General features: G+C 41.8%; 1 protein-coding gene across 1 annotated transcript in view; it reads right to left on the bottom strand.

The window, feature by feature from the left end:
- The window catches only part of hmcn2 (hemicentin 2), a 224,697-nt gene that overhangs the window by 46,094 nt on the left and 151,867 nt on the right, over window positions 1-26,736 (bottom strand). Inside the window, 6 exon segments of the mRNA XM_028808536.2 lie at window positions 4,150-4,340; window positions 11,273-11,542; window positions 13,032-13,166; window positions 14,500-14,634; window positions 14,763-14,870; window positions 25,527-25,691. Coding sequence (XP_028664369.2) covers window positions 4,150-4,340; window positions 11,273-11,542; window positions 13,032-13,166; window positions 14,500-14,634; window positions 14,763-14,870; window positions 25,527-25,691 — 1,004 coding nt within the window.

Raw genomic sequence — 26,736 nt, 5'->3', positions numbered from 1 at the left:
TATTAAAATATAGCATTCATCTTAAAGAAATTGCATAAAGGGTTAACAAATGTCAGAAACCAGTTCAGGCACATCAGGAAACCAGATAAAGGTCAAGTGAACAACAAAGACGAAGATTTAATGCACAAAATGTACTGAGAGATGATTAATAAATAAGCAGATGTCCTGTAAACAACAAGAACAAACAGTTGTTACATACAGAAAGCTCAAGGGTGGTGGCTCAACCCAAAGGGTATAAGAAGAACCAGAATATAATAAAAGAGATGTCTCTTGTGGTGGATTGCCGGCTTCCTATTCCGACCCTCACCCCCAGGCTGCCAGGAGGAGCTCTCCCAACAGCATGGACGTGCCCCAAGTTCCAGCAGGGCCTCATGGACTATGTAGTTTTTATACACAGCCCTGCTGGATACCTTGGGGACCACTAGGAGTCGCTGTCGGGAAGCCCGTGGACTCATATGTGCCCTATAACCTGGAAGTACGTTCTGGTCACGTGAGCAGGAGAGATGCCGTGCTTCCAGGTTGTAGATAAGGACTGTTTACCCTGACCCGGAAGGAATAAGGACTTGTGGACTGTTGGGCAGGAAAACCTCCGGGTCAGGGTGTATAAAAGGATTCTGGGAAAGCCCAGACACTGAGCTGAGCTGGGAGGTAGGGTGGCTAAGTGTCTGGGAAAAGGAGGAGAGAGTATTGTGATTAGTGATTGAGTATATGAGTAGTGTGGAGTGGAGGGTGCTTGAAGAATAAGAAGAAGGGTATAAGGGTAAAAGAAGAAAATAAAGAAGTCTTGTACTTTCACCTGGTGTTTGGAGTGGTACCTGAGGGTTCAAGAGGTGGATCGATACCTCTACTGCTACACTCTCTATTATATAAAAAAATCTTGGGTCGAGATGTGACCTTCTCGGAAAGACACTTTGACATCCCGCAAGAACTACCAATTTAAAACAAGATCACGGACATCTAACCTCTGAGTTGTTGGAATGCTTTTGGCAGATACACTTTGTGTGCTCTTAGCTCTTAAAAATTTTATACATTCTAGATGACACATCATTGACTAAGCGAAGAAGAAAGAGCAGCATGTCGCAAAGAGTCCCAAAAGTGTTGGAGAGAAAAGAAGAAAAAAAAGAATGCAAAAAAGAACAATAATAATTCTGAAAATAAGGAAAGTAATAATCAACCTGGACCAAGTGGAATTGAAAACCTCGTAGGTCCAATCGGGGTGAGAAGTAAAAGACTTCATAAAGAGGTTCAAAAATGTTGGCACGACTTGCAGAGCAAGTTAAAGAATATGAAAGTAGTAAAATTTGAAAGTATCAAAAAAAAAAGAAAGTAAAGATTGCATTAGCAAAAACAAACGAAATTATTACTCGCTGAAATAACGGAACAGCAAAAGAAGATTGAATATATGGACATATGTGATATGTCAGAAGTATGTAGGTATTGTAAGGCTTTAAACTTTAACACAGGACTTGTAGATCGTCTAATTCATTTTGCCATCAGGGAATAGTAGTGTTGCCTCCCAATGAAAAGGTGTATCGGCGAGAATTAAAAGATTTGTTGTTTGTTGAAAGTGAAATCCACAAACACTACAGGCAAAATGTCCGCGTCTACAATAATCTTTTCGCGTTCACATCATTCAATGCTCAGAACATAGATTTACACGATTCAGGACCATACGCTGTGAGAATCTGTGGTCCCACAACAATTAAAGCTACAAGTTTAGTTTCAAAGAAACCACAATTCGGTCAGGTGTATATTTATGATCATGGAGAAGCGATGCAACCGAAAGAGTATGTAACAATTCCCATGAAAATAACAATCTCTTTAAATTGTATATCTGGTTAACCAAACCCGGGGGTTGGTGAGCAAAGTAAGTAGGGGGCAGAGCCCCCTAGTTTATTTTATAGAAGTAATTTGGGTGTAAACCAACAAAGTAAAATATATGCATTCACTGACGCTGTATTTAAATTCAATAGTTTATAAAATGAACCTCTGTTTCAATGATCATTCTGACCAGGCTGTAACAGACTGCTGTGATGGATGCTCCCTCTGAGCCATTTGCTGAAGACTAATAAAAGACGCAATGAACATTCTGTGCGATTACTGTCTCAAAAACGTTTACCAGACTTTTCCTAGCAGAAGATTCTTTCTTTAATTAATTTGTTTGATTTGTACCATAAAAAAATACATGCTGCATGAGTCCAGGGCTAATTTCAACATAGTCAAACTATTTAAGATGACAGCATGCAGCAATCTGAGTTTTTGCATTCTAATAAAAATGTTCCCAAATACCTTCAGTAATGGTTATTGTTAGATTTGACTTTTGATTTCTTTCTAATATTTTTGGCTCTCACAGGGCACCCAAAGTGAGTGTCAATGAAAGTATGTATACACACTGTATAAAGGAATTTACAGGACTCTTAAAAGAAATGTAACTAACAAATGGACAGAGGATAATTACAATAAAAGCATTTACTCTTGTCTTTATATATAATACGCTACAGTGGCAGTCTGTTTGTTTGTCCAGGATTTTAAATCACCTGTAGCTCGCAAACCGTTTGACCTATTGACCTGAAATTTGGTACAAATATACTACGTGACGTCTTTGGGGTGATGATTAACCTCCATGGTTATTCCTCTTTTTATTTTTATTTTATTTTATTGTGGAATCAACTCTTGGCAGCAGCCATGGGTACGGGCGCCGCTCTCATCCCTACCACCTTTGCCTTCATTTCCCCTACTTCTTCATATCTTAAATCATTCTTGAGGCAGATTGAAGTTTTAAATGCCAGCTTAAGTGAAAAATGAAAGAAAACGAACTAAGTAATCGCAACACAAACTCTGACTTAATCAGTTTTAATGCGAAAAGATGCCAACGGGAGAAGAGAAGAAGCAGGCCGCTAGGGTGGAGAAAAGAAGAGCTGCTCAGGAGGCAGCAAGCGCATCAACCTCTGAGCAAACGAATGGTAAACGTACAGAGAAAGAGGAGGAAAACTAGGAATGCTCAAGTCAAGTGGATTCACTCCACGTTATCATGCAGTGTGCCATTACTGGTGTACTAATAATTTTTGACCCAAAAACATTTATACATTCTTTTTGCATCGTACCAGTAATTTAACTGTAATGCATGTTTTGTTATCCAAGAAATTTATTGTGCTTTAGTCTAAAACTTTCAGTCAGTTTACAACTTAATGGGAAAAAAAATTGACACTTTAAGATACTGTACAGACACCTGCAAGATCGAATGTTTTGTGCTGAGCCATCGATTACTAGGTCAACTAGCCAATCACGTGTGTAATGTCACATGTCTTGAAATCTCACGTGTAATTTTAACATACAGTACATATGGCTCATCTGAAGGACTAAAAGAGGAACGACATAGAAAGTGATGTCAGAGACTGAGACACATCAGAAAGAGAGACTGACCATTTCATGTGGATCAAATAGAATAATTCAAGCATCACGCCAATGGCTGAATCAAAAATCCATCCAGGACAGACATTTTCTATCTGCACCTTAATTGGAAGAACAAGTGCAGTACAAGTAAGACATTGTTGTTTATTAAGTGGCATATAACCTAAAGTGGTTTGAGCTCTCATGTGCCTTGGTGACACCCATATGTTTGTTAGTGCCGGAGACAGTGAGTCCCTACGTAGAGTACTGAGGAGTGATAGACATTGGATGCATCTCTCATATGTACTTATGTGGAATCCTATGTGGAGTACAGTACTACAGAGTGACTGGCAGTTCATTATTCATTATTCATGCGTAGCTGTGTGAATAGGATCTTTGTGTGGGTGACTGCACATCTGTGTGTGTTAATCCTAAAGTGGGAGGTTAGACCAGCCTAGTATTGAATATGATGAGTCTCACTCATTTTTTGATAATACGGTTTAAAATAGATGATTTCAGAAATCCTCTAGTTCTTTTTTCGAATTTTAAAAACATACAGTGTATTCTGTTTGACATATCTCAACAAAAATTAAACTTTCCTGGCAAATTTCCTAGAAAAATAAGTGAATCAAATTTCAATGAAATTGGGCCACCGGGAGCCGAGTTGCTTCATGCGGACAGACAGACACAGGACTACGGTAGGTGCTTTTGCATGTTGCCTATACTGGTAAAAGGCGGCACCACATCATCATATCTCACCTCAGCATGCTCCACCACCAGCTGGCCGGATCGTAGCCTTGTGAACTTGCCTGGCAGATCGCGCACCACTGAGCCACCTTTTTCCCAAGAGATCCTCATTTCTGGAAAACCCTGAGCGGCACATGGTAAGAGGGCTTGATAGCCTTCAATAACAGACAGCTCAGTTCGGTCAGTCACTATAAGAGGAGGAACTGCAACAAAACATAATAAAAGGGTGAGTAGTCGTATAAATGAATCACTAAGACCAGCGAAAGAACTGACAGTAATGGAAATGCTTATGAATGATCAGAGGACACCTGAGAAACGAAGAGGGGTGGAATAAGACGCAAAAGAAGGCAAAATGGGTACACTGATATGGGTACACTGGGTCACATAATGTATTAAAGTGGTAAACCTTCTCTTTATATTCCACATTTTAAATGATCTTAAAGGCAAAATATGTCATGGGAATAAAAGATGAAAACATGAATAAACGTAGAATGGACCACAGGGTGAAAAAACAATTGTAAACTAAAAGAATCACAATAAATGAATGAGGGAGAAAATGAAAACATTAAGTGAACAATCACAGGTACTTCACAGGTATAAGCTTAGCAACCAGACTATGAGAACCAAAAAAAGGAAATTTCAAAATAAATAAGTGACTAAGCAAGCAAAGACAGCTAAATTGACAACAAAAACGTGTTCGTCAATGTTCAAACCATCTAGTTCATAGTTGTGTAGAAGAGGGACTTATCCCAGCAACACTTTGAGCAAGGCAGGACCTGGGCAGGGTGGGTGCCAGTCTATTTTAGGGCACACTTGTACAATTACACACACCACAACAACAACAACATTTATTTATATAGTACATTTTCATACAAATGATGTAGCTCGAAGTGCTTTACATAATGAAGAAAGAGAAAAAAGACAAAATAAATAAGAAAATGAATAAGACAATAGAATAAGGGAACACAAATTAATATAGAGTAAAAGTAAGGTCCGATGGCCAAGGAGGACAGAAAAAACAAAAAAACTCCAGACTGCTGGAGAAAAAAAATAAAATCTGTAGGGGTTCCGAGGACACGAGACCACCCAGCCCCCTCTAGGCATTTTACTTAACATAAATGACCTCAATCAGTCCTTCTAGTATTCAGGGTTCACATGGAAAAACTTGATGATGACAGTCATGTGGACTTCTGACCTTTAATTCATCAATGTAGGGACATCAAACTAAGCGACTCTTCAATTCCACCCAGGGGGGTAAACGTTAACATTATTCAAAGTTATTGTCTGTTTTTACCTGCATTTTTATTACTCTTTAATTTAATATTGTTTTTTGTATCAGTATGCTGCTGCTGGAGTATGTGAATTTCCCCTTGGGATTAATAAAGTATCTATCTATCTATCTATCTACATCAAGGTGCTTTGATCAGGAACACCACTCATATTCACATTTACAACCTAATGTAACATTCTCCAGTCTTCTTAATCCAATTCAATGGTACAAAGGGACCAGAATCTATCCTAGCATCATTAAGTGCTAGGCAGAAACCAACCCTGGATGAGACACCTGTCCATTGTAGGGAACACACACACACATGCACACAGCATCTTAATAGGCCAATCCGATTACCTAACACATGCAAGTGTTTAGGATGTGAGAGGAATATAGGAGCACATAAAGGAAAATCCCCATGGATATGGAGAGAAGAAGCAAACTCACACAGGCGCCGCCTGAGCTGGGATGCCATGCTTACTGACTTGAGAGGGTATCACCGAATGTAGCATATGTTTTAGTATTTTTATTTCTAGAACTTTAAAAAATGTGTGTGATGGTTTTAGGGCTGATTTCATGAGTTTATATTTGTATACAGTACATACAGTCATATGAAAAAGTTTGGGAACCCCTCTTAATTCTTTGGATTTTTGTTTATCATTGGCTGAGCTTTCAAAATAGCAACTTCCTTTTAATATATGACATGCCTTATGGAAACATCAGTATTTCAGCAGTGACATTAAGTTTATTGGATTAACAGAAAATATGCAACATGCATCACAACAAAATTAGACAGGTGCATAAATTTGGGCACCCAAACAGAGATATGACATCAATACTTAGTTGAGCCTCCTTTTCAAATCTAACAGCCTCTAGACGCTGTCCTCCTATAGCCTTTGATGAGTGTCTGGATTCTGGATGGCGGTATTGTTGACCATTCTTCCATACAAAATCTCTCCAGTTCAGTTCAATTTGATGGCTGCTGAGCATGGACAGCCTGCTTCAAATCATCCCATAGATTTTCGATGATATTCAAGTCAGGGGACTGTGACGGCCATTCCAGAACATTCTACTTCTCCCTCTGCATGAACATCTTTGTAGATTTCAAACTCTTTTTGGGTCATTGTCTTGTTGGAATATCCAACCCTGAGTAACTTCAACTTTGTGACTGATGCTTGAACATTATCCTGAAGAATTTGTTGCTATTGGGTTGAATTCATCCGACCCTCAACTTCAACAAGGGCCCCAATCCCTGAACTAGCCACACAGCCCCACAGCATGATGGAACCTCCACCAATTTTGACAGTAAGTAGCAGGTGTTTTCTTTGGAATGCGCTGTTGTTCTTCCGCCATGCAAAGCACTTTTTGTTATGACCAAATAACTCAATTTTTGTCTCATCAGTAATCAGTATTGAGCAGTGACATGCATTCAAATCGGCAAAATTACAAGGGGACCCACATTTTTGCACAGCCAGTTTTTCACATTTGATTTAATTTCATACAACTAAATACTGCTGCATTAAAAATCTTTGTTCGGAAAACACCCCAGTACTCAGATGTTCTTAGGAAATGAAAGACATACCACTGTTATCTTTTTTGTTGAAAGTCGAGTAAATTATTATGCAGGCTCAGAGGGGTTCCCAAACTTTTTCATATGACTGTATATGTGAGGGGTGCTGGCATTGCTAGGCAATGTATTTGATAAATGGCATAATAATCTCTTATTACTGTACTAAAATAGCACTAAAATGATGATAACCGTAAACATTGCTATTTCCTATAGAAATCCTGTAAAAGAAGAATTTGGTCATTTTTTTTAAGTCAAAGTGATTTCTTCACACTCTTGGTATATATTAATTAGCCACATAAAATGGTTCCCTAAAGTGAAGCGTTTTGTAATGAATTTAAAAAATACCTTGTCTGGTTTTGCAGCTTACAATGGGGCTTAAGGGTATACAGCTCCATAGATGAATAAAAAAGGCTTAAAACTTAAGGAACACTTCCATTTTGAAGCAGCAAAGGTTACGATTTAAGAAAACACCCCTTCTGAGGCATTCCTGTGATAACAAAAAGAAACTGGAAATCATTCTTTTTCTTACTGATTCTTGGTCCTCTTTTCTCGAGGTAAGGATACCTTTTCATGCTTATTGCTCTGCTTGCAATGGCCTTTATGGGCGGAGTTATGACAGCTCAATGCCGATAACCTCCTCACCCAGCCCATCATAGTCTGTGTTGTTATTTTACAAAGCCTGCAGAGCAAGATGCACCTCAAGTGGCACAGTAGTGAAAAGAGCACATACGAGTTTTTCTGTACTTTGTACAAATAACAATAAATCTGAACTGATTACCCTACATTTTATTTTTTAATAAAAGCCTTAGATTTAAAAAAACAAGCAAACTTTTCCATGGTATGTTTTGTGTACAGCCAAAAAAAAAATCAGAAAATGAAAAAGGCAGAGCGTGAAATAGAGCAGACTGAAGCGCCACAAATCAATGATCAAATTTTGTAATGCATGAGTTATTCTTTCTGAGGATATGTTCATAAAAGAACTGAGCACAATATTTTTGAGTGAATACATTCACTGACACTGACACCAATCCATCTGTAAAGGCAAAAGGAGGACATACATTCTCCATGTAGAGCCTGGCGCTGTGAGGCAGGAACAACAGCTCTGCGCCACCACTGTGCATATATTAAAAAAACTGTAACTGAACTTATTAAACATCAAACTGATTAAACTTAGGGGGATTGGCATTGTAAATTGGCCTTAGTTGTGTGTGTGTGTGTGTTTGGCATCATGCTTAGGCAGTGTTCCCGTCATGTGCCCAATAATCTCTGGCATAAGCTCCAACTGCTCTGCGAACCTGCCTTGAATAAGCAGTTTAGGAAGATGAATGAATTGATGAATGGATGCCTATAACATTTGTTTAGTTCTGTAATTCTTGTCACTTGATTTCTTACTCACTAAAGCACACGCATGTATTATAATTCCAGAGGCAGTAGGCAGGATTTTTGCAAAATAAAGATATAAGCTTCCATATAGTGAAAAAGAATAAGGGACAGTAAGCTTATTTTTTTCAGTTATTACTGTCTAGTTTTCTACAGAACAGAGACAGCAATTCACATCTGAGCATCAATATTCCATAACACCAATAACAGCACTCAGTGGTTGTGACTTTCGAAGGTGAATCTACAGTCTCCTTTTAAAATGGCTGAATCTCAAAACATAGGTCTGCTTTTTGTTTTTTTACCTTCTGAAGACGTCATGGATACACTTTTTTGAAGTATGTGTGTGATTATTACACATGAATCAACACTTAATAACATTTTTAGCTTGAAAAAAAAAAGTATTCTGTAAATGTTAAGTTTTTTGTTCGTAATAGGACCTCGGAATCCATAAGTTCCATTATAAAATGCAGGAACAGGCTTAGTTTTATTAAAAATTTTTTAAATATACTTCATTTTAGAATTCCTGGGGCAAATGAATATATACTGTACCATGATCTATCTTACTAAACCACAGTTAATATATGCACGGCGGACGCACCGAGGCGCATGCGCACTGTGGCCTTGGCGCCCACCCCAGAGTCCAGAGTAAAACGCAGCGGCGTCCCAAAACGCAGCGGTGCCAGCCCCAGATTCAAACACAGCGACCAAAACGCGGCGGCTTCCCAGAGTCAGTAGGTGGCACCCAAATAACACAACGTAATGCGCCGTGGCAGAATCACGTCTCCACAAAACGAAACCGCTTTAGTACAGATATGCTTATGTAATTAAATGACATTTCCCCAGACGCACCCACCCTCCATGATATGTCATTCATCCAGACAGAACAGAAACTGATTGCCATTCTTGGATTTCCGATTTGCTAGCGAATCGCGGGCTTACTTGTTGTGAAATAAAACACACTTATCCTTTAAAACAATATGCCTGATTTCAACAACAAGCCATGACTGAGCATTGATTAGAAAGAAATTTGTAATTATTTAAATGAGTACAGGCTCACTGAACCCTCCATGTTCTATACCACTTATACCAGGGGTGGGCAAAGTCAGTCCTGGAGGGCCGCAGTGGCTGCAGGTTTTTTTGCTCCAACCCAGTTGCTTAATTAGAAAACAATCCTTGCCAATAATTCAAATTCATGGCTTGTTTGTGCTTTAACTCTGCCATGTCAGGCCATTCTCATATCCTAGATTTTTTTTTCCTTTCTAAGGATATCCAAATGATTTGAAGTCTACCATGTATGAGTAATACTCAGTCTTTTACTTTTTTCTCTTCACTTTCCTTCCAAGTATGTAAACCAAATAGTGCACGATAAATACACACAGGTGTAAATGGTAACAAGCTAAATGGACAACTACTGGTTTCTTTTGTCATTTTGCATCTTATTACTAATAAGGAGCCATTAAAAACTAAGAAAACAGCAGTTTAAGACTACTATAAGCAATAAGGGCTCAAAATCTTAATGAGCGAGACATCTAAAATGAAGCAGAAGTGTTAATTGAGCAATAAGGGCTTCTTATTAAGCAACTGGGTTGGAACAAAAACCTGCAGCCACTGCGGCCCTCCAGGAACGACTTTGCCCACCCCTGACTTATACAGTGTGAAGTTTCAGGGAGCTGGTGCCTATCATGGAATCACTTGACACAAAGCAGGAATCAAACCACGATGGTGTGCCACCCTATACATGGGCACACTCATTTACAACACTCACACTCCCATTCTAGTTGCCAGTTAGCCTAACATGCTGTTGTGATGTGAGATTTTACATATAACTTGATAAATATTTTGTATGTCTTTATTTGTAATTTAGGCAAAACAATGTAATTTAGTGTTTAACCCCAAACCCCCCCCCCAGAAATGGGTCTGCTTGAATTTTACGACCGGATTTGGGGGATGTGTTTTAAACCTGTTTGCCAAGTGTTTCTTTGCTAAAGTCATTTCTACCCCCGCAAATGGGCTAAGGTGTACTTTAACATATGGTTTGGGGGCAGGTGTTAAGATGTTGTAGTCCCCCATTGGTCTGAGGTATGGCTGTTTGGAATTGGCTTGTGTCAGACGCTTTTAAGTATCATGATGTCCTATTGGCTGTAGGAGTTGGACAAAAAATCTATAAATGTACGTGTTTAACCTCACAATCTCTCTCTTGCTAACCTGTGATGATGTAGAAGTATCTCTCTGTTACTAACCAACATATGATGAAGAAGTATCTCTCTTGCTAACCTGTGATGATGAAGAGAACACAATGAAGAGCACAGCTCAGCAGCCATTTTGAACAGACATGTGGCTGAAAGCTGAGCACCAATGATGCCTTAACTAGAGACATTTAAGTAACTACAAGTCTGTGTGCCGCCTGAACTACATATCACCATTTAATCAGGTTGTATGGTTGCCAATATTCAAATATACTTTGCATTTTGTTATTATTTAAGAATATTATCAATAATACATTATTTTATGTGTAACTTAACTCCTGCTTGTCTTTTTACTACATCTAATTGCCTGAGGTTATAGATATAGAAGGGAAGGTGGGGATAAGTTATATACTATAATACCTTATAAACAATGATAAGTCTGTGAGATTAGGCATTCTGACAAAAGCTACATATTAATAATACAATAGGGGAAAGTAGAGCAATATATTACTCTATCAAGACAAAACACATGCAAACTACAGCAATTTAATAATTATGGGTAATAATTATCTGAGATTTCAAACATTTAGCCTTACAAAATAGTTTCTAGTTTTTTAATATAACATGTTTTACAAAGCAAATCATTAGGCACAATATATTAAGCTGCTTTATAAGGAAAATATATTAGTAACATATCTGAGTGTAAGTGAAGCTTTGCTTTCCACTCACCATGGATGACAAGTCTGATATCAAGGCTGGACATCCCTGCTGCGTTTACTGCTGAGCAGGTATAACGGCCAGCATCTCCCCTCTGTGTCTGTTGGATCCAAATAGTTCCATTGGGCAGCATCTTGAGCCTCCCACCATCTCGGATTGGACGTCCTTCTTTGAGCCAGCTGATTTCTATTTTAGGCTGACCTTCGACCTCACAGACCAAGCTGACTGATTGGTTGAGGACTGCAGTTCTTTCCTGGTTGGGAGCTCTCAGGACTGGTGGCACTGTGAAGGCCATGAGATAAGACATGAAAGAATTATAATAGAAAGAAAAACAGCAAAAACATAATTTTTACACAATACATTACCCCTCATCGAGGACTAGTCAGTGGAGGCCAATAAACCCAAACCAAGAACCAATAACCAGCAGAGAAAGTTAATAATAGAGTGCAGCTATTGCTAGACATTTTAGAATCTCTAAAAAGTTAAACTATGTCATTCACCAGCAACCAAATTCAAATGTTTTAGGCTACACATAAAAAGGTAAAGCTACCAATGGGCACTTGGACTTTGCAATAGCTTGACAGCAGTTTGTAGGGCCTGATTTATCAGCTAGACCAAACACTGGGCCTTCTTAAAGATGATGGTGCTATCTAGTGATTAGGACACTTATGTAGGGGAAGATGAAGATTCAGGAGGGAACTGCTTGCTTCATCACAGTTACAAAACTGTTAATGGATTTCTGAGCAGGTTAAGGAACACCAGCGTCAAAGACAAGGTCGCTCAAGCTTACAAGAGCTTTGAGTATCCAAAGGTCAAAGATCGACCTTTATTCATGTATATGGCATCTTTGTGTTCTTTACAACATCCAAATGTACATTACAAGTACGGATATACAATACAGCTGACATTCTTAAACCCTCTTAATTGAATTCAGGGTCATGGGGGGCTGTAGCCTACCCCTGCAGTACAAGGTTCAGGACAATGTTCCTGGATGAGGTTCCATTCCCATCGCAGGGACCACTCACACCCCTACCCATACTGGACGAACTAGATATATATAAATGCCTAACATGTATGTCTTTGGGAATATGGGAGGAAAAGGCAAAGCAGACAAAGGGAGAAAATACAAATTCCCTCCTGGATTTCAAACCCAGGCTGGCATCTGCAAAGCAGCTGCACTAACTGCTGCACCACCCAACAACTGTTGAAGGGACATTTTACTCAGTTAGAACCAGGAGGTGACATGGCTTGCTCAAGGTCACTCAGTGAGTCAGAGGGGCAGATTGAACCAGCAACTCTGAGGTTTCTCAGCTTTGTAGACCTGTCATCTTGCCTGAAGCCTTATACCCTGGAGAGGTACACAGCAATCAGCTGGCCATCACCTGGATGTGGGCTGAATCAGATGGACCACAACTTTATCTGCACAGGGTAGTATGGATGTTCTGAAAATTCATCTAAGGCAGAGATGTCAAACTCAGTTTTAGTGACAGCTACAAATAACAGTTTATATACCCAATGCAGGGCAGAAAATATCAACAAACAGCTAGTGCTGCTTTTAAGTTATTAGCAGGAAACACCGGTGCCTCTCCACTCATTACAATTGTATGTTATGCCTTATTTCGCTCTTGAACCTCTCTTCTCTCTTTATCGGCGTTTCTGTTCTTGGACAATATATAAGAGGTTAGGAAAACTGCAAGTAGCCATAGAACTGAAATCAGCACAGAATGGAAAAAAAAAATAACAATTGATGTCTAGTGGACACAGTGCTCACCTTGCACAGTAAGTCGCGTCTCACCCAGTGTTTTGCCCGCTTCGTTCTGGGCTATACACAGGTAAGTGCCAGCATCATCTGAAGTAACACGAGAGATCCTGAGGGCTCCATTTGGCAGCACTGCCAATCTGGGACCTAGGAGAACCGTCCAAGGGATTAGCATGTAAAAGGGAGAAGAAGAAGGAAGAACAGAGAGAAGAGCAGACATAATAGAAATGAAGAAGTCGTCTATGATGATGCGGGTTCACTCCATGCTCCCATCTGACTTCTGGGAGCTCTTGAACCCTACACCGTCAGTAATGTCACTGATGAGCTAGACAGTGAGGCACAACAAAGCAAGGGGATGGTGCAAAAGTGCCAAGTGCTTTTATTTAAAATCAACAAACAAAACAGTGTTCAAATAAATAAGTGCAGTGTCTCTCAATTCTTTAAATAATCAATCCAATAAAAACAAGGTGAAATCGTGGAGGTTAAAAACACAATAGAAAAAAATCCTTTAAAAAACAATGAAGTTAAAACAATGGCTGGAAGCAGTCTCTTTAAAAAACACAAAGCATGATTCCTTCTTTTACTGGCAACTCCCTCGCTTCTCCCATCCTGGCTATGCCCCAGGGGAGTCACCCTACATGCAGCTGACCTTCTTCACTCAACTGGTCTGGTGGCCTCCCGATCCCTGGCTTCATTCAGCCCCTTCCAGACCATGACTTGGCTTTCCCCAGCGGCTAGGACGCTCACGCTGGGGATTCTACTCCAAAAATCCGACTCCAGGTGCCTTCGATGCGGCGAGCCAACCTTCTCCCAACAAGTGCTCAGCAGGAGCGACCACTACCATCGGCACTTGGGTGCCGGCCAAACACCCCACTTGGGCTCGCCTCTCTCAGTTGCCTGCACACATCTGTGAGTCTGCACGCGCTCGCTTGTTCGCTCTTCCTCTCTCTCACACACATCGGCTCCTTCACTTTCAGCGGGCTTCTTCCTTAACCTCCATTTCTTTCTTTTTCTTTTCTTTTTTTTTCTTCTCCTAGCCGCCTCTCGCTTCTACTTATTATGGGGACGTGGATCAGATGTGGCAATTAGCAGCTCCCGGCACCAATTATGGATGCGGATGACTCCTCACCTGTGCACTTAAGTCAGGACCATCTGCATCACGCTTCACCCGGAAACCACTCAGCCACACATACCACGCCTCACTAAGCCGTGCGGCGATTATTTAAAAAGTAGCCTTTTGGACGTGAGCTGTGGACCCGCTACACCACATCGCCAAAAAGGAATAAAAGGAGCGGCGAGAGATGGTGCCCATAGAGGAAGTAAACAAAATGTGAAATGGAAATCAGAAAAATAAGCATAATTGAAAAAGGTGAAACGATGAAAACAGGACACAAGTAAAGAATAAAAAAATAAAGGGAAGAGACAAAGCTGAACTGGAGATGGCCAGAGAGTAGCATAGAACTCAGCACCCCATTCTCACCTGATCCAATAGGAATGCCATCTTTCTGCCAGCTAATGGTTGGTCGGGGGAAACCAATAGTTTCACATGGGAGAATGACAACGTGGTTCAAGACTGCCTCAATAGACTCAGCCATTGATCTCAGCGTGGGCGGCTCTGAAAAGAATGTAGCAGAAGTCACATGGAGAAAGACTCGGGCAGATCAACAGCCATGCTGCCCACAAGTCCAATTATATAGCGCTTTTTAATTTTAGGGTAGGCGACTAAGGGGCCACTCAGCCTACCCAAAACACTGAGAGTGATGTGCTTGAAGGCCACTCCTGCAGGATTTCGGGCTGAACAGGTGTATCGGCCCGCATGACTTGGAAGTGCTGCTGTGATCTCGAGAGCTCCTGAAAAGAAAGCAAAAGACAAAAAGGTAAGAGATGTCAGTGTCAGGCCAGAAATCACTCAGGAAAATAAAGAAAGGTGGCAATATAACCTGCAAAACATCCAGGAATAAACAACAAAAAAATCTTGGAAGGAGAGAGACACTTTCACGTCCTGTGAGACGAGATGTGGCACGGCAGCAGCAGCAAGCCAGCAGCTGATCGAGCAAAGAGGAGGTAAAAACAAAACTGTATTTGTTTCCCATTGTATCACCGTTTAAGAGGGGGTTACGGAGGAGCAATCGCATCTCCTTGCGGTGCATTCAGTCCCCCTCTTCACAACGCTAGAGGCAGAGACCCGAAGTGGCTGTTGCGTAGCGCAGGCCTTGGGTTTGTAGTGAGCAAAGTGAGCAGGGGGCAAAGCCCCCTAGTTAATTACAAGAAAAGTGGCAAAATAACAAAAGATCTGAGCCCCTCTGGGCCCACCTAATACAGGTGCTATAATTTGTAGTCTGTGGGGTGGCCAGACCTCTACCAACATGAGACAATAATATGACCATTTACTGACTCTGTGTCTGCAAGTGTTCAAGTGGCTGGGTCTGTTTTATGGTAAATTATTGAGATTTATTGTTTTTATTAAAAATTCCTTTTGTGAACTACTTACTGGTTCATATGTTTGAAACGGCACAGTTCTAATGTAAGCCATGTGGTTTACTGGTTTAACTGTCGAATTTATTTTCACTCTTATTGATTATTACCTCCTTATTAAAATATTGATATCTTTATACTTCCTGCACACAGGACAGATGATCAGTCTCCTGCCTTTAAACAGAAATGTGGTATTGTTTTTCCTGGCTTCTTACCAGGCGCTTCCCCCAATTCTAATCTACAGTATGTCTCTCACAAACTCTTCTGTTGCAGTGTGATGTCTTCCTTACCAACCTGCATTTTATAAATATAAAATAGACAAACAGGGTCTCAGTAAAGACCTCCATTGCCACGAGGGTGTGTGTGGCATAAATGTCATCAGAACTTATAGCTCATGGACTGCAAGCCTTCATAGTTTTGAGATGCGTGGTCCTGTGTGCAACTGTGCGTATTGAATGTGCATGGGCTATACACAGAAAACATGGACTCATTCAAGGTACAGTTGTGTGAAGTGATTCGTCGCTACCCGCACCTATACAATCCAACATTAAAAGAAAACACAGAGATAGCCAAATGTGCACAAATATATGGTAAGGAATTGTCCAGACTCTGGGATAAGATCAACGTTTGTGTGGGCAGAAATGCAAATATTTACAAGATTAATACGTAAAGGCAAATATTTTAATTTCTGCCCGTACAAATGTTCATGATCATCAAATATTTGCAAGATTAATATGCTGTCACACACGTGCGCATGGGAAACAGCTAAAGGGCCTACAAAATAGTAATTATATGCCAGACCAGGGGGCGGCGGAGTGTGCTAACTGTCTCTCTCAGTCTCTTGCAGACCATTCTCAGGAAATCCTACTTGGTTCCGGCGCCAACAATGACGTCACTCCCGGTCAAGAAAACATCACTTCCAGTTCCGGCACCGCCAATGATGTCACTACCAGACAGGAAGATGTCACTTCCGGTCATGAAGACATCACTTCCAGTTCCGGTGCCAATGACGTAATTTCCCGTTTTAGTAGTTAAACCGCCATCTTGTCTCCATACAATACAATACAGTTTATTTTTGTATAGCTCAAAATCACACAGGAAGTGCCGCAATGGACTTTAACAGGCCCTGCCTCTTGACAGCCCCCCAGCCTTGACTCACTAAGAAGACAAGGAAAACCTCCCAAAAAAAAAACCTTGTAGGTAAAAATGACATCAGTTCTGTTCTGGACTCTGTTCTATGCACATCATGCTACTTCAATTCAAACTTTTGCAGCCAGGAAAGACAATATACGGGTGGCTTCCCCAAATCTTTATGATGTCTTTGACTCTTTCTTATCACATTTTAAAGGTAAAGATAAAACTTTGTGGGGGTTCTGCAGCCGTGCAGTGATGCTCAATGAATGCTTGTACTATAAACAGACCAGGGCGAGCATTCTGTAAAATGGCCTCAAGATGTGCCCTCATACTTGGTGATGAGCAAAATAGTTTTGTTTCACCTACGCTGCACAAATACAATGCAAAAAAAAAAAAATCAGTATGTGATTTCACAATTGCAAAAGTCACTAAAAAGACTTTTATGGGTTTTTAAAAGTTTTTTCTCTGCATGGAAAAGAAGGAGTATTGCTTTCTAAAGCCCCACTCACATTTAAGAGTTAAGCTGCATCTTTCTTGCAGCCAGTATAGTCTGCAGCACACTGGTACAGTCAAGTTCATGGCTCTTGTTCACATACCCACACAGGAGCTCAGTGTGTTTGAAAATGCTGCGTGCTTTCTGCACAATGACAGACCAGAACACACCTTTGTGCAGATTGCTTCATTTTCTCTACAGGAACATACACTGCATGGAAATCTCTCCCTTGCTGTTATCTAGCAATTGCACTTTCCTGTTTCTTGATTCCTGTATGTGAAACTGAGAACATCCACGCTCCAAGCACTTTTGAGCTTCAAATGTTGTTTCTGTCTTCCACAAAGCCAAGATTGTCATCATAATAGGCAAAAGGCAAAACAACCACAACACACGTTTCAGCAAAATTTCTACACCAGACAGGAAATGAGTCTGGTGATTTTTTTCCCCCCTTAGAGATATTTGCCCATAACTCGTTTCATGCTTGTAAAGAGTTATGACTCACCAGTAATTTGAAGATGACTGAGATCATGGGCCTCGTGGGATCATGGGTATGTGGCAGATGTGCTTGCTTACCAGGGTTCAACAGACTCCAGCATCCTGGCCCGAGACCCAGAGCTCAAAAAGTGTATTGAGAAAGCTGCTACTGCTGTGGCTAAGCTGTCCAAGTATATGTAATAAAACAGCAAGCCCACCAATATCTCTGTTCAGGGCCTGTGTGATAAGCATCCTCCTCTATAGCAGTGAGACCTGGTCCACCTACTGCATGTACACCAAGAGCACCACCTTAACACCTTCCACTTCCATTTCTGTGCCAGATCCTCTGCATCTTTTGGAAGGATCATGTACCAAATAAGTATGTCCTGGAGGAGGTCACCATGCCAAGCATGTTTGTCCTCCTCATAACCGAGACAGTTATGTTGGCTTGATCATGTTTATTGCATGCAAGACAATCCCACCCATACCCTGTATAGAGACCTTGTTGTGGGTAAGACGCCCGGTGCTGCACTACAAAGATGTCTGAAATTGTGACTTGAAATCTGCTGGCATCAGCGTGGATACATGAGAAAAAATGGAGACTGATCAATGTGCCTGGCGACTTGCTATTTGGACAGACATCATCACCGCAGCAGAAGAGAAAAAACTCGAGAGTGGGCAAAAAGAGGAAATAAAGAATGGTGGCCACCCAATCACAGCCATTACAATTTGTATGGAGTAGCTGTACCTAGGACTGTCACTTGAAGATTTCCTTGTAAAGCCATAGCTGATGCTGCTCTAAAACTAGCTGAGACCTCAACTGGGTACATCCATTGTCTTATCTAGACATATGGAACCAAGAAAAAAAGATATTTAGTTAAACAGTAAACGACGGGCAGATGCAATTGGAAATAGCTCTTGAAAATGCTTCCAGATGGGAAATTAACATCTTTCTTTATGTGTAAGTGGCACAGATGTTCTTGCAAAGCTAACTCACTGTGATTTAAGTTTGAGCAAATCATTTATCTCATCTCGTTGTCTAAAACCACTTTTCTGGTGTGGGTCGGGCCAACAGATCAAGGAGGCCAGCCTAGACTTCCCTGTCCCCAACTTCAGATTTCTTCTTGCAGAATTCCTAGGTGTTCCCAAGCTTGCTGCGAGAAACAGTCCCTACAAGCTTGCCCTGGGTCTGCAGCAAGGTCCCTGCCCAGTAGGAATGCCCGGAGCAGCACTAGAGGGAGCCGACCGGGTGGCATCCTTTCAACATTCCAAAGGCATCTCAACTGGTTCCTCTTGATCCAGAAGAGCAGCAGCTCTACTCTGAGGCTCTCCTGAATCGCACAGCTTCTCACTCTTATCACAAAGCGTCACCCCAGCAAACCTGAGAAGAAACCTCATTTCTTCCACTTGTACTCGCGTTCTCTTTCTTTTGGTCATTACTCACAGCTTATGACCATAAGTGAGGACAGGAATGTAGATTGACTGATAAACCAAGAGGTTTGTCTTTAGACTTTAGGGTCTTTTAAGATTTTAGGGACTTTCAAAACTCGACTTGATGTTTTTTTGGAAGAAATGAGTGGATAGGACTGGTGAGCTTTGTTGGGCTGAATGGCCTGTTCTCGTCTAGATTGTTCTAGACTCAGCTCACACTTCACCACTACGGACCGGTGCAGTGCATGCAGAACAATCTGCTTGTCAATCTCACTTTCACTATTTCTGTCACTCATGAACAAGATCTTGAGACACTTGAACTCCTTCACTAAAGACAGTTGTCCCCACTCAGTCTTTTCCAAGAGAGAACAATGACCTCAGATGTTGAGGTGCTGATCCTCATCCCACGGTGATTCACATTTGGCAGCACATCACCCAAGGGCATGCCGGGGGTCACAGTCCAATGAGGGAAAGAGGATAATGTCATCTGGACAGAGCAAAGATGATACCCCTGTCCTCCCCAACTAGACACCCTCACATCCTTGGCTGAACCTTGACATCCTGTCCATGAAAAACACAAATGAGATACAGCCTTGATGTAGCCAGAAACACGTAGTGAACGAATTCGACACAGCAGCAAGAATAAGCAAATCATTCAGCAAATCATTTCATAATAAACAATGAATTCCATAGTCTATCATGAGATCCATGAATGCTTTTGTTATATCTTGGGCAGACTCAATAATGTGCTCTGGATTCCGGAACACATGAAAAAAGGCATCAAGACCCAGCTTCACAACATCATCCTCAAAACAATTCTGGCATATTTGTTTATTGTCAACCCTGCTGTCCCGGCAGATAATGCAAGCTATTGTTTTTGGATCTTTCTTTGTTGAGCGTCCATTTCCATTCACTTTCTGGGTGAAATGTGATTACAATGAAATGCATTGTATCCTTAAAAAGTTCCCCATGTACCACGACTTATTTAAAACATGCCGGCAGTGGCTTTTATCTGTCACAAATTATGCTTTTTCCCCATACCACACATGGATTGTAGTCGGTCACCTGATATTATTACTAAGAGGTGATTGTTCATAATTTGTTTTCTCTTTAGAATCTGAGATCTTGCAGCATGAATTCAGCACTGAACCCTCACTTGATTAGGATGAATGACATGTCACAACTAAACATCAGCTCTTTTGAATAGTTCACTGTCCTGAACAAATCTGTATACTGTATTGGAAATTTTCCGTGTAACAAAGACTTCATGTGCCAGTATATTTACCATGAAAATGATAAGATTATACCTGTGTAATATTCATCAACTGTGGTATTTATATTGTAAGGCTTGGGTCACACAGTTGCACAGATTCATTCAGGGTTTTCAAGAAACATGAACTTTATTTGTATACAGCATAATAAAGCAGAGGATGTCTGGGGAGAAGAGAGACAAGACAAAAAGACAAAAGGACAGCTGCTGTACAGGCTTTTAAATGTTCGAAGCGCCATGCGAGAAGCAGATCACGCGGCACAGCAGCAGCAGCCAGCAGCTAATCAAGCAAAGAGGAGGTAAAAATAAAACTCTACTGGGGGTCCTCGGGTTACGAAGTTTCAAGTTTACACTCCCATAAAACTTTAAAAAATTGAGATGTGAGTGTCGTACTTACAGACTACGTGGGCGAACTAGTTTGGTTGTGCATGGCACAAGTGTTCTGCTTGTGTTGCTTTGTTTGCTGACATTGTGGCCCTTATCATGGCTCCTAAACGAAAGTCAGAGTCTTCAGATGGTAGTGCTTCGAAGAAGAGGAAACCCATCACGATGGAAGTGAAATTAGACAATGTATAGAGATTAGAAGGAATAAAGGTAAGGAATTTTTTTTACATTCATTTCTTGTCATTTTTTCTGTTACTACAGTACAGTGTACAGAACAGTATATTTATGTCCTTTTCCTTATTCTGTGGCTTAGTTGTGTTTTTATGTTCTAGATTATGACTTTGCAAATGTGTTAGGATGGGTAAGTGACTTACACCAAAATTCGGGTTACATCACTGTTGTAGGAACGGAACTGTGTTGTAACCCGAGGACCCCCTGTATTTGTTTTCCGATTGTGTCACCATTTAAGAGGAGGTCTTCTAGGGGTGCGTTCAGTCCCCCTCTTCACAATATATAAGAAGTTCCTACTTAATGATAAGATTTTGTTGTCAGACTTTTAATCCATCCACATTTTGTGTGGTGGACGGCTGGGGCCCTTGCTCAGTATGCAAGTATGGCCAGAGCATTACCTCTCCCGGAATGTCAGATGTCAGCCCCCCTGGGTTGCAGCGGTGCCTCGGACCCCCGTAGAGCTTCATGGGAGTTGGAGTTTGGTACAGCCCTGTGGGGATTCACGGGCGCCGCCAGGGGGTGCTGCAATTACTTCTGAGCCCTGGACAGCAGTTCTTCCTCCACGCCCAGAAGTGCTGCAAGAAATACATCATCAGACACCTGGAGCACTTCCAGGTGCCCTATATAAGGGGCCAACAGACACTACTCCGGGAGCGAGAGTCAGAAGGAGGAGGACAAAGTTTGCTGCGGAGGAGTGGAGGAGAAATAGAGAAAAGGACTGAGAGAGATAAAAGTAAAGAAGAAAGAGATGTGAGAGAAATGGAAAGGAAAAGTGTGTGTTTGGGCTGTTGGACACTGTAGATAAATACAATCACATGTGTTTTTGGTATTTGCGCCTCTAGTCTCTGTCTGTGTCGAGGTTGGCCTTTACATCTGGTACCTTGACTCAACTCCGTTGGGCCCCTGAGCAAGGCCCTTAACCTGCAGTTGCTCCGTCCTGCGTGTGACGTTAATCTGCATCCAGCCCTGCAAGCAGGTCCTCCAACCTACAGGGCAAACTCGGGGGTTGGTGGCAGGACTGGCACTCCAGTTACTGTAAAAAACCTCACACTGTTCAGTGTGGTGCTGAGGTGTTGCCCGTTGCACGGCTGCAGTCAGATCTCAATCTGGGTGGTTTGCTGTGTGGTGGGTGCGGCAACACGCTGTAAACTGCACACGCTCCCAACCTCTCTCTGTCTTTACAAAACATAGGCTGTTCGATTAGCAATGCCATTCTCTTGCTTTCAGTTGGGGTAAAAAGTGTGGGGCTTACAGTTATGTTAGGCAAATTATCCTAGCCTTTATGAACTAAAGCTCTCCCTTATCACAAAACGAATTGAGCTGCTCATACGTCATCCTATCAAAGACAGAGTTGATATTCGTGTTTATCCAAAAGCACAGCACAATTCGTCACAAGTGGCAGATCCAGGAAATGACGAGCACATAGGGCCCGCACCGGGGTTGGCAAGCAAAACGACCAGAGGGCTGAGCCCCCTAGTATCTAAGAAAACAAGGTGCACCAGGAGATTGAAAGCACTAAAGGGACTGGTAAAATCATAGTCAAAAGCAGTCTGGGATCTCAGAACCAAAATGCTAACTTGATTTTTTTGCTCATTAACTATCCTAATTCTTCAAGGAGTTTCTTTTGACCTCTTTTTCTGAAACTGATCCGATACTAGGTAATAAGTTGCTGTGTGTTGCCATCTCATGTAGTTGGAGCATGATGATCGCCAAGTCACATGACTGGCAACTCCCCAAGCAACAATAAAGAAGATGACTATAGCCATCAAAAACAAACAATTCTCAAAATGGTATTATGGCCAGAACAATAAAACTTAAAAAACAAATGTTAAAAATAGACTGATATCCTCATAAAAAGAAAATATACGAAATTTTGATGGATGATTTATTACACTTTATACTTTTTTGAACTTATGGTTTAGAATTTGTATTGAGCTTTGAGTACTCTTTTGTCTCGCCCTTCATATCCAGATGTTTTAACTGCCCCTTTAAGGGAACACCAGCCTTTTTATACCAGAGGTATAATAATCTTGGTTTCTGGATTTTTCCATCCATCCATCCATCCATTATCCACCGCTTATCTGAGGTCAGGTCGCGGGGGCAGCAGCCTAAGCAGGGAAGCCCAGACCTCCCTCTCCCCAGCCACCTCCTTCAGCTCCTCTGGGAGGACCCCGAGGCGCTCCAGGGCCAGCCGGGAGATATAATCCCTCCAGCGTGTCCTGGGTCTGCCCCGTGGTCTTCTCCCAGTGGGGCATGCCTGGAACACTCCCCCAGGGAGGCATCCAGGGGGCATCCTAACCAGATGCCCGAACCACCTCAACTGACTCCTCTCAATGCAGAGGAGCAGCGACTCTACTCTGAGTCTCTCCCGAAAAACTGAACTCCTCACCCTCTCTCTAAGGGAAAGTCCAGCCACCCTGCGGAGAAAACTCATTTCGGCCACTTGTATCCGCGATCTTGCTCTTTCGGTCACTACCCAAAGTTCGTGGCCATAGGTGAGGGTAAGAACGTAGACCTACTGGTAAATCAACAGCCTCGCCTTTTGGCTCAGCTCTCGCTTCACCACAATGGACTGTTGCAGAGCCCGCATTACTGTGGATGCCGCACCGATCCATCTGTCAACCTCCCGCTCCATTCTTCCCTCACTCGTGAACAAGACCCCGAGATACTTGAACTCCACCACTTGAAGCAGTACTGTGCTCCCAACCCGTAAAGAGCATTCCACCCTTTTCCGGCTGAAACCCATGGCCTTGGATTTAGAGGTGCTGACTCTCATCCCCACTGCTTCGCACTCGGCTGCGAAAGGGCTCCAGTGAGAGCTGGAGGTCACTGTCCGATGAAGCCAACAGAACCACGTCATCCGCAAATAGCAGAGACGAGATTCTGAGGTCACCGAACAAGACCCCCTCTCCTCCTTGGCTGCACCTAGAAATTCTGTCCATATAACTTATGAACAGAATCGGTGACAAAGGGCAGCCCTGGCGGAGTCCAACCTCAACAGGAAACGAATCCGACTTATTACCGGCAATGCGGACCAAGCTCCTGCTCCTCCTGTACAGGGACTGGATGGCTCGTAACAACGAGCCTTGTACCCCGTACTCTTGGAGCACACCCCACAGGATGCTTCGAGGGATACGGTCGAATGCCTTCTCCAAATCCACAAAACACATGTGGACTGGTTGGGCAAAACGCCCATGCCCCCTCCAGGATCCTGGCCAGGGTGTAGAGCTGGTCCAATGTTCCACGGCCGGGACGGAATCCGTATTGTTAAACTTGAATCCGAGATTTGACCATTGACCGAACTCTCTTCTCCAGCACCCCTGAATAGACCTTACCAGGGAGGCTGAGGAGTGTGATCCCATGGATTCTGGATTTTTGGATTTTTGTATTGGGTATTTGTATTTAGACTTTGGTTATCTTTTTGTCACACAAAAGCTCATGAACCACTGGACCTTGAACCTTGATCTTGGTCTTAATCAAGAGCATATGAGGTGATATGCACAATATGACCCAAGAATGCCTTGCTGGTGCCTGCAGCTACCAAGGCCACGTAATTCATCTTTAAGTCAATCTCTTAGCAAGCAGCGGTACAGCTATGTGCCCTGGTTGAAAGGAAAATAACAGAGGCACAGGCACATGATGGTGCTGGCTGGAAAATAACTGCAGCAAGCGTTGCTGACAGTGGCGCATTTTGCACAGGTCAACTGATATTATTCATTGCAAACACTATGACAGAAAGTCATAAACCACCAATGAATTGGAGGAGGGAGCTTCCTCCGCTACACCTGGGGTGGGCAATGTCGGTCCTGGAGAGCCTCAGTGGCTACAGGTTTTCATTGCAACCCAATTGCTCAATTAGAAACCAATCATTGCCAATCTCAGTCCTTATTTAATTTCATGGCATGTTAGTCTGCAATGCAAGGTTCTTATATCGTAGATTTTTTTCCTGTCCAAGGATATCAGGAACCTTAACAAGCGAGACCACTAAAATGTCACTTAAGCAAAAAGTGCTTCATCAGCAATAATTAACTTCTCATTAAGAGACTGGGTTGGAACAAAAACCTTCAGTCACTACGGCTCTCCAGGACCGACATTGCCCATCCCTGAGCTACACCATAGGGCTTTAGGTCTTCCACACAATGAGTGGTACTGCATGGTGTGATCACATAGCATGGCTGTCAGGAAAAGAACCACAGCAACATCTGATGGCAGTGAAGCACATTGCACAGGCCAACAAAAGTAGTGGCAGCCTAATCAGAATGTCATGGAGTGATGTGTTTTATGAGAAGTGCAAAAAAAACACAAATTATGAGGACCAGAGGTCAGAGTGTTCCCTATTTTATCATATTTTCAAGTGCTGTCTTCCTGACTTTTGATTCGGTAGTTATTATTTCTTTTTTTCCTTTCGTCTAGACCTTTTGCGTTTTTAATTCCTGTACTCTTTGCTTTTTGTATTTGACTTCTTCTTTTCTTTTGTTCTTTTTTATTTTGTTCAATAAATGAACATTAATCATTATTACTGAGTTTTGATAATGAATAGCTTTCAGCCAAATGCACAATCACATTCCAGTGGAGCCCAGACCTGATTGCCATTTCCTTTCACCCTTATGCTCACCTGTTGGCAGGACTCTGTAATCGGCTCCTCTGCTTCCCAGCTGGCCTCCTCCCATTGTCCAGGTAACCACAGGCTCTGGCTGACCTGTAGCATAGCAAGGAAGGACAACAGCTGCCATCTTGGTCACAGTGATATCAGGTGAGTCATCTACGATGGTTGGAGGCACTGTTGAGTAGAACCAAAGAGAACAAAACTGATGTACACTTTTAATACAAGTATCTGAGTAAATACATAGTGAGGACAATTGCTGCCCTTTAAAAAACCCACCCATTCATTTCTAATCTATTTATCTAGTTCTGGGTCATACAGCTGGTACCTATTCCAGCAGGACTGGTAAGCAAGGCAGGAAACAACTCTGTACAGGGTACGAGTCCATTTTAGGACTGTTATGGTGTACAAAATCTACAAATTATTATTACATTTTGCTCAATCCCAACAATGAATTCAGATGTAGGAGGCATAAAAAGGCATATCCTCTTTCCTTACACCTCACTTTTATAACAGTTGTTCAGAGCATAGTGCTAAATTGGTGTTATAGCCTGGGAGAGGAAGATTGAGCCATGTCTCAGGCTATTGATTACTTTATGGATGGACATCTGGGACAACAATTTGGTTTACAGCCTGGGAAAGGAGGACATGAGGCAATATCAAAACACTTTATTATCTGGGAAAAGATAGATTAAAGAGTTTGAGCAAAATTCGTCCAACATATTGACAGCCAGCCAATCAGGTGCACGGAACATTCTTGTGTTGTGAAACCACGGCATGAAACTTTATAATAAATATGTCTCATTTGAAAGCAACGAATAAGAAGAGAAACAGCAACGATGGGAGAGCGACGTCAGAGAAGACAACGAAGACACATTAGTTAACAGCATTTTCATGAACGTCAATTGCTAAAGCAAATGCCCCCCTGGGACATTCATCCTTGTCATCTCTACTTTTTTTCGTAAGCTTTTTTTAAAGACTATATATATTCAGACTTTCCTATCAGTACCTATTTTCTATTATTTTTTGTTTCACTAGTATTATTATTATTATTGCAATAAATACCATGCTGCTTTTAACTTTCTATGCGTTTTCTTAATGTCTAGAGTGATTTAAATAATAAGTTAGATTTCTTTTAGCACCTAGTGCAGCTGGAGATTTGCCATACGCTCCGTGCTGCGAGGTTTATTAGGCTGAGAGTTTGAGCAGGGAACGGTACGTA

Source organism: Erpetoichthys calabaricus, chromosome 9, assembly GCF_900747795.2.
Source record: "Erpetoichthys calabaricus chromosome 9, fErpCal1.3, whole genome shotgun sequence".
Lineage (NCBI taxonomy): Eukaryota > Metazoa > Chordata > Cladistia > Polypteriformes > Polypteridae > Erpetoichthys > Erpetoichthys calabaricus.
The sequence above is the reverse complement of the archived record's forward strand: the minus strand, read 5'-3'. Positions and strand labels throughout refer to the sequence as shown.